This window comes from Morus notabilis, unplaced genomic scaffold, assembly GCF_000414095.1.
Source record: "Morus notabilis unplaced genomic scaffold, ASM41409v2 Scaffold1008, whole genome shotgun sequence".
In the NCBI taxonomy this organism is placed as follows: Eukaryota; Viridiplantae; Streptophyta; class Magnoliopsida; order Rosales; family Moraceae; genus Morus; species Morus notabilis.
The window spans coordinates 111,077-119,447 of NW_010367831.1; the positions used below are offsets into that span (position 1 = coordinate 111,077).

Genomic DNA, 8,371 nt, shown 5'->3' on the forward strand with positions numbered 1-8,371 from the left:
TCCTGCTCAAACGACAGGTTTTTTATGGAAAAAGAAAACGACAGCGAAGTTTAAACTGCCAAACATGTTATTTACGAAAAACCGCCTCAAACATGGTAGTAACATTTTTAATCAAAATTTTTAACGTTTTTAGTCCCTAATATTCTCTTTATTATTTTTGAAGTTGTCTCTGATTTTTGTTGTTTAATTGTAAAAGTTTTATGTCAATTTTAGGATTAAGAATCAAAACTACAATAAATAAACAAATAAATTATTTAAAAAAAATTAAGAACCCAATCTTTAAAATGGCTTGTACTTCATGACTAACGATATCAAAAATGAAATACTAATATATAACAAATGTAGTAAACGACAGCGAAATCTACAATATAAACGGCATGTCATTTATTGATGTAAAAGAGGACAAACTCAATAAATTTTTCATTAGACTCGTGTAGCAAACTTCTAAGGGGTAATTTGATATGAGGATTCTTGTCATGATTTGAATTATAGTTCATAGTTCGATACAGTATTTTCTCTTATAAAAAACACACATAAACTGATAATAATTTTAAATCATAATTCTGAATCTGAACTAAACGTCCACTAAGATTCAAGTATGATTCAAGTATGGCTCTAATCTTTGCATGTCAACAAACGGTGTTCAACTGCTTACGATAGCAAAAATCTCTGGCCGACGACATGTCGCTTTTATTTTAATAATAGCGCCATAGTTGCACTCATTGTCGTTTCTTGACAAAAACAAGCTCTTAAACTAAGAACGAAACGCCGTTTTTGGCCATAAACGCCAATAAAATTGCCTCTTCTCGCTCCAATGAAATGAAACTCTTATGACATCTTCTTACACTCAAATGACAACATATTTTTGGTGGGCAAATCTCATATCAATGAGCCTAAAGACAGAAGAAATTTTGAAAGAGTAAAAAATTTATTTCTTGTAGAGCTAAATTTCATCTTACAAAATATATTTCTTGTAAAGCTGGGTTTCTTCTTCTTTTGAAAAGTCACACACGCGCTAATTGGAGAAAAAAAAAATGTGAAAAAATAATAAATTATCTTTGTTTGCTAGCTATAATAAATCATTTGTTATATGGTTCTACAAAATTTTAATTTATGACAAAAAATTTTGTTTCATTTGAATAAAATTGTTGTCCTCAATTAGAAAAGCAGAGAGAGAGAGAGAGAGTAATAAGAAGAATATTGTTGTAAATTTCAACTAAAAAAATATTTGCTCTATTATTTCCATTCTCATCACATTTGCAACCGTAATGTAAAATTTTAAAAAAATATATGATCCAGAAATTTTCCCATTGAATTGGAAAAAGTGTATATATATATATATAACGGTAGCACTCTTATTACACTTAATACATGAAAGTTGTAGGAGTTTTCTGGCATGAGCAATATTACAACAAAAGGACAGCATATAGGAGATCTAATCTAATTAATAAAAGGAAAAAAGATCTGTAATAGGACGGCAATATTGTTTGTTTTCCAAAAGACTTGAAGAAGTATTCAACATCAAAAAGAATTTATTGTTTCCCTCGCGACAATTATGAAGTCACACTCACACTGATGGGTTTATTCCTTTTATTAATTGGCATGGTCCGCATGGAGTAATAGTTTGAGAAGTTCCCAAACTTTGCAACGCTTTTCTTATCGTTCTAACTCATAATATTTGGTCTTATTAAAATGGCATCTTCTTTTTCACTTGCACAATCCTACAAATGGCATTTTCCTTAATTTTGACCCTGTCAAGTGCCAACTATCTGGGTCAAGATTTCTGATATCTCATCTGAAAACTACTATAAAACACATTATTTTTAGCCATCGGAACTCTTCTGACGTGATCATTGTCACTGTAACTTTGCTGGAATCTAACCTTATTGGAGAAAAGGACGTGAAATTAGAAACTGAATCAAAACTGTTTTTTTATTTGCCGGCGCCATATTTTTCAAATATTAGTTTAAAACTAATATGATACAAAGTTAACATTGTAGAATCAGCCAATTGATGCATTGGGATTTTCTCCTTGTTCCTTAATCCCAGCAAACTCAGTATATTTAGTTCTAGAAAATTTCCAACAAAAAAAGTTACCAAGCTGTGATAATCCAGAATGAAAAGAATCACTATATGGGTGATCTTCTTTTCAGTCTTTCTTCTCCTTCACACAACAACTTGTGTGGAAGATGAGGTTAAGAGCTCACTAATCAACTTTCTTGCAAAACTCTCCAATAACAAAGGCAAATCCGGTTTGCTTTTGGGTTGGAACTCTTCCTCTGACCCCTGCAAGGATCACTGGAAAGCTGTTACTTGTGACACAAGAAATAATTTTGTGAGAAAGTTGTTTCTTAATAGCTCGAATCTCGTCGGAGAGCTTGATATCGGTTTGCTTTGCAATGTGGAGCGTATTGCAGAGTCTCTAACTGTTCTTCATCTTGAGAGTAATGACATTAGTGGAGTGCTTTCGCCCGATGTTGCGTCTTGCAAACAACTCACTCGCTTGCATTTGAATGGAAACCGGCTTAATGGGACCCTTCCAACCTCTCTTGCCATGTTGAACAACCTGAAAATACTTGATGTTTCAAATAACAAGTTATACGGTACATTGCCAGACTTGTCTAGGATTTCAGGCCTGACAGTTTTCCTCGCTCAAAACAATGAAATCAGCGGGGAGATACCGCGATTTGACTTCTCAAACTTGAAGCAATTCAATGTCTCCAACAACAACATCAATGGTGTCGTACCTGATGTCCGCGGATATTTCACTGCAAGTAGCTTTCTTGGTAATCCTGGATTGTGTGGGGATCCCTTGCCAAACAAGTGTCCATCATCTCTGCAAGCAGAGAGCGTCGCTGGCGAGTCAAAGGATTCCTCAAAAGATCAGATTTTTATGTTTGTAGGATATCTGACGCTAGCCTTGGTTTTTGTTGTGATTATCATTGTCGTGTTATGTAAAAGAAGAAGGAAAAAGAAGGTTGTGGATGCATTGCCACAAAAAGAAGAAGCAATCGAGGATGGTCAAGATGAAAGAATGTACAAGTCTAGTACTATTGAATCAATGGGGTACAAAGCAGGTTTTAGCAAATCAGAAACATCATTTGTCTCAGCTGATAACAGTGCTTTGGTGTCATCCTCACTGGTGGTCCTCACTAGTCCTGAGGTGAATGGGTTGAAATTCGAGGACTTGCTCAAGGCCCCAGCTGAGATGCTCGGTCGGGGCAAGAACGGTAGCGTCTACAAGGTCATTCTCGATAATAGGAAGACTCTAGTTGTCAAAAGGATAAAAAATTGGCCAATTTCAAGTCATGAGTTTAAGCAAAGGATGCAGAGGTTAGATCAAGTCAAGCATCCAAATGTGTTGCCTCCCCTTGCTTTCTATAGTTCCAAACAAGAGAAGCTGTTGGTCTATGAATATCAGCAAAATGGAAGTCTATTCGAACTTCTCCATGGTAAGTATCCTTAATCACTGAAGATGAGGGTAGTGCTCATAAGACAGCGTGCCAGTACTACTAGATGACAATACTGGCCATACTAGACGAGCAATTAGTAGTTTCAATTTTCGAAATAGTAGTTGATTATGTCACTTCACCTTATTATTATTTTTGTTATGTATATAGCGTTTTAAAATTCAAACTCTATTTTCAGGAACCCACATGCCCAAAACTTTTGACTGGCCTAGTAGACTTGGGGTTGCGGCTAGCATTGTGGAAGCCATGGCCTTCATGCATCAGGAACTCCAAGATGATGGGATTGCTCATGGTAACTTGAAATCTTCAAACATATTTCTGAACAGGAACATGGAGCCATGTATAAGTAAATATGGTCTAATCCCGGTCATTACTCGATCTAGTTCACCGAAAGCCTTCAAAGACGATGTTTTCGGGTTTGGAATGATCTTGCTTGAGCTGCTCACAGGGAATCTAGTGCAGCACAATGGTGTGGATTTACAAGATTGGGTTCACTCGGTTCTGAGAGAAGAATGGACGGCTGAAGTTTTTGACAAGTCCTTGATGTCGGAATGCGCTAGCGAAGAGAGGCTGGTGAGCTTGCTACAAGTAGCCATAAAATGTGTCAACCCTTCTCCAGAAGCTAGGCCTACCATGAACCAAGTTGTTGTCATGATCAACAAAATAAAAGAAGAGGAAGAGAGATCAGCCATAGGCCCATATAGCTTATGAAGCATGGCATGCAATGGAAATACACCTTTTTTGCTTATTTATCATATTCTGATTATAAATCATAGAAACACTGTAACATTACTACTTTTCAGTAATGTAATTCCTCCAGAATAGCTTAGCTTGCCATTTTAAGATTATGAAACATATCTGTATGCATTCATCAACTAATAACCTGCAGTTACACCAACTGCTTTTCAAATGTCTTCAAAACTTTTGCTTCTCTTTGGCAATTTAATATGAACAATACTTTTTTGCACATTACTATTAGATGGCATTTTTAAGTCTTGTTCATTTCACTGATTCGAGTTTAGAATTCGAGTTTTACTATAATAAAAAGCTCTCAGAAACAGTTACATCTAACTTTTTTATTACTGTAAAAAGTTTTCACATAAAATCATATCTTAACTCAAATTAGCGAACTAAACGGACCATTAGCATCCTTGGGCTTAGGTTAAGATGCTAGATGGCATTTTTCTCTTCGTGTGGGCTTTGGTCTACTCTTTCGGCTAGGGAAAAGATCCATCAAGGCCAAGTAGTGCTTTGTTTTCAGCTTGGTGGACATATTATATCACATCTATTTTATATTTATAAAACTTGGTATCACTATTAGCAACTTTTTTCAACTACTAATTTGATATAATTTTTTTGTCAAGTGCTAGTGGCTAGTCTTATAAATAAAACAAATATTTTTAGAAGCACCAATTGTCACTCAAAGCAGTAATGCGCTGGTGATAGAACTAATCATGGATTTGACCCCGGATTTGTTGCGCCCATAGCCCTCCCAAAGATGAGGCAGTGCCCAGTCAAAGCCAAAATGATGACAAGCAATAACAATATCATACAATTTTCTTCCTGTACACAAACATTAGAAATAGTCAACGGATTAAATTCGAGCTATACCGTCAGAGTTTAATACTTGTGACGCATAAAATAAGCCCAGAAAGTCAATTACATTAGAGTGAAATTTAAGGCTGTCATCTTTTTTTGCTTATTATGTTCGAGCAGTAGATTTGAGTCTTACAACTTTTGAAGGCCCGTTGTTTAACTCGTGCGTTTAAATTATTAATTTTAATTTTAAATTTAAATTTTATGAGAGAATACATTGATAGAAATTTTTTTTATTTAAATATTTTATGAGAGAAAAATATTATAGCAGAATCAGAATCAAAAATTCAAACAAGTAAAATAAACGAGTCATAATACTCCTAGCATCCACTGCAATAAATGAAGTGAAGAAAAATTGACCATCTAACTACTCTTCCATTTTCTAAGACCTACCCTATAGCAATGATCCCACATTGAGAGATTAACCAGACCAAAAATTGTCTGTTTCTTGACTGCGTGACCAAGTGGGTATGCACGCGTGGCTTAATCATCATCAAAGGGCAGTTATGTGAGCTGTTTTTCTTGCTTACCTAACAGCTAATCTCAACCTCTTTTCATTAGTTTTCTTAATTTCCAGCTAAGCCTAATTGTAATCCAAATAATTCTTCACCTAATTGCTTTTAGGCTCAAGACAAAAGAAGGAGAATTCACATGGTTTTAGTTTATCCTTCCAAGGCAAAACAAAATAAATCACAAACTCAAGTAATATCTTATCCCAATTTGCTTAAGAAACGCCATATTTTTTGCTCAATATCCAATGCAAGGGGGAAACTTGAGCAAGTGCACAAGCAAATAATGTAAGCTAAAGCAACCTTTGTATTTTCTTGATTTCTGGTTCATGAGTCTCGTGGTTTGTTTTTATTTTCTTTTTTGATCTTTGTGTGATGGAGCAGCAAATTGTGACTATTTCATGTACTCATTTATTGTAGCTTGGAAAGATTATTGTGTCACGACAATGAATGACAACAACTTTGATGCTTTAAAATTTTGATAGATACATTTTCCACCTAAATTGCATCTTTATCTTAGCTTTTAAGCATTTTTCTTTTTGTGGTAAACTTACTATCATTTCATATTGAAAAATAGGTACCTTCTCTTATACGCCAACATACCGATAAATCAAGTTTTTTGTCCGTCGATTTGCATAAAATTATGTAAAAGTCAAAAAGTACACAGATCCAGCGATTAAAAAAACCTGACCTACCGGTACGCCAGGCGTATCAGATAATCTCCTATTGAAATAAATAAAAATTAGTAAGATATAAAAATAGAAAAGTTCAAAAAAGTCCCCTTGAGTTTTAGCTAAATACCAAATTTACCTTTAGACTATTTAGACCTTTAGCCGATCAAATTGTTAAAAATACTAATTACAATACCCTTAATAATCAGTATTTAATATCATCTAAACATTAACTGCTTAAAAATTAAACTAAATTTAGTACAAAACTAAAAAAATGATGGAAAAAATTTATAGATCAATTATGAAAAAATTAATATGATGGTGAGTTAAATGATGTAAATCAGTCATGAAAGGAGATAAAAGATCAGTATCGATAGAGCACATTAGTTGTTTTGGGCCGGCGGGCGCTGGGTTGAGCATATTGGCCGTGGCTTATCATTATTAGGTGCTATCAGTTTTCAATAAAGTTTTACCTAGTGTGAGCTTGATCAAAATTTTTCAACGGAAATAGTAGAAAATAGGTCAATATAAAAAGTTTAAAGAAGTATATAAGTTAACTTTTAGTTATAAAAATTAATATGTCATAACTTGTTAAGTTATGGTTTATAATTAGATAAGTTATAGACAAATTTGTCAAGTTATGGTTTATAACCAGACAAGTTGGGGATAAAAATTGTGATTTATGGACAATAACTTGTCAAGTTATGGTTCATAACCAGACAAGTTATGGACAAAAACAGTAATTTAACCTATTTATTAACTTATATAAACGATTAACCTATTAATTTTAATTCATCTCAAACCTTGACCTATTTTCCTCTTTCTCCCTTTCAATTTTTAATTATTAGAAACACTCGTACCAAAAGAATTTCTGAGGTCAGCTGCATGGATCTTTTCCTGCACCCGAAACCACTGAATCACTCCTGCTCACAAGCTTGAGCCCACAAACCAGTGTGTGGACACAACTTTCGAAAACCAGCCCAGGCCCACCTAGAAGCCCATATTTGGGCGTGTCGCTTTGTCGCTTGTAGTTGACCATTTCAGTTCACGCGCTCTCACGGCGCGTGGAAGTAAAACTCAGCGTCACTTTTTGTCATTCTTTACATCGCACTTTGGAAACTACCGCCCACTGGCCACTGCCACCACCCCCTTCTGGCTTCCCCTGCTTCCATCAGGAAAACTTTAGTGAGAGAAACACACTTCTTTTTTAGAGAGAGAAAGAGAAACACCACTTTCCTCTTCTTCGTCATGTTCAAGTGAAATAAGAAAAGCTTCAGTCTTTACTCTCTAGGGTTCTTCTCTCTGCAATTTTTTTTTTTGAAAAAAAAATTACGTTATCAATTAGCTTATGAAAAACCCATCAATGGTTGGACTTCCCAGTATCACGGTAGGTAGAATATCACAAGTTTAATCATAATATATTTCATATCAGCTTGTATTTTCTTTTTCGTCTTTCTTTGCTCAATCAGTGTCTTAGCTTTTATTTGAAAACTGATATAACACCAACAATTGAAGTCTAATTTGAGCTCAAAAAGGTTGTGGGCTTTATGGGATTTCAGGATTCAAAATGAAGTTAAATAAAAAAGTGCTTGATTTTGTTTTTAGTTGGTCTTGTGTGTGATCTCCTTAGTAGAGAGAGAAGAACATGGTTTTAGGGATGTTGCATATGTTTGTTTTCTGGAATGTTGGAGAGAGAAGATTATAAGTTGTCTTTGGGCCAGACCCATTTGAAAATGTCAAGAATTCAGCTTCTTCAAATCCAGGAAAAAGATGGTTACATGAGTTATTCTCCTCCATTTGCCCCCATCTCTTCATCACCGTATACTGGTGGGTTTCCCAAAGAATCAACCCCAACATCATCATCATCATCGTCATCATCATCTTCTGGTACGAGAATAAGCCCGGCTGTTCTTTTCATAATCGTGATTCTGGCCGTACTGTTCTTCATCTCCGGTCTTCTCCACTTGCTGGTTAGATTTCTCATAAAGCACCCATCTTCCTCAGCTTCTTCTCAATCTAATAGATACCCGGCAGAGCTTTCCACATCTGATGCTCTTCAGAGACAGCTTCAGCAACTCTTTCACCTCCATGATTCTGGTCTGGATCAGGCTTTTATAGACGCTCT

General features: G+C 35.1%; 2 protein-coding genes across 3 annotated transcripts in view; both read left to right on the top strand.

Moving 5' to 3' along the window:
• Window positions 1–2,116: 2,116 nt before the first annotated feature.
• LOC21391774 (probable inactive receptor kinase At2g26730) lies at window positions 2,117–4,181 on the top strand. Its single transcript, XM_010113445.1, has 2 exons — window positions 2,117–3,452; window positions 3,649–4,181. Exons 1-2 carry the CDS (start codon window positions 2,117–2,119, stop codon window positions 4,179–4,181), a joined length of 1,869 nt encoding a protein of 622 aa, XP_010111747.1.
• A 3,622-nt stretch (window positions 4,182–7,803) lies between these two features.
• LOC21391775 (RING-H2 finger protein ATL46) overlaps window positions 7,804–8,371 on the top strand; it is a 2,023-nt gene continuing 1,455 nt past the window's right edge. Inside the window, exon 1 of one of the 2 annotated variants that reach the window (XM_024175633.1) lies at window positions 7,804–8,371. In XM_024175633.1, the coding sequence (XP_024031401.1) occupies window positions 7,929–8,371 (443 nt within the window). In that variant the 5' untranslated portion in view covers window positions 7,804–7,928. The other variant, XM_024175632.1, reaches the window with a different exon arrangement.

Coding starts and splice junctions, on each gene's coding strand:
- LOC21391774 (XM_010113445.1), top strand. CDS start 2,117: ATGAAAAGAATCACTATATGGGTGATCTTCTTTTCAGTCTTTCTTCTC. Junction 3,453..3,648: donor TCTATTCGAACTTCTCCATG/GTAAGTATCCTT, acceptor CTCTATTTTCAG/GAACCCACATGCCCAAAACT.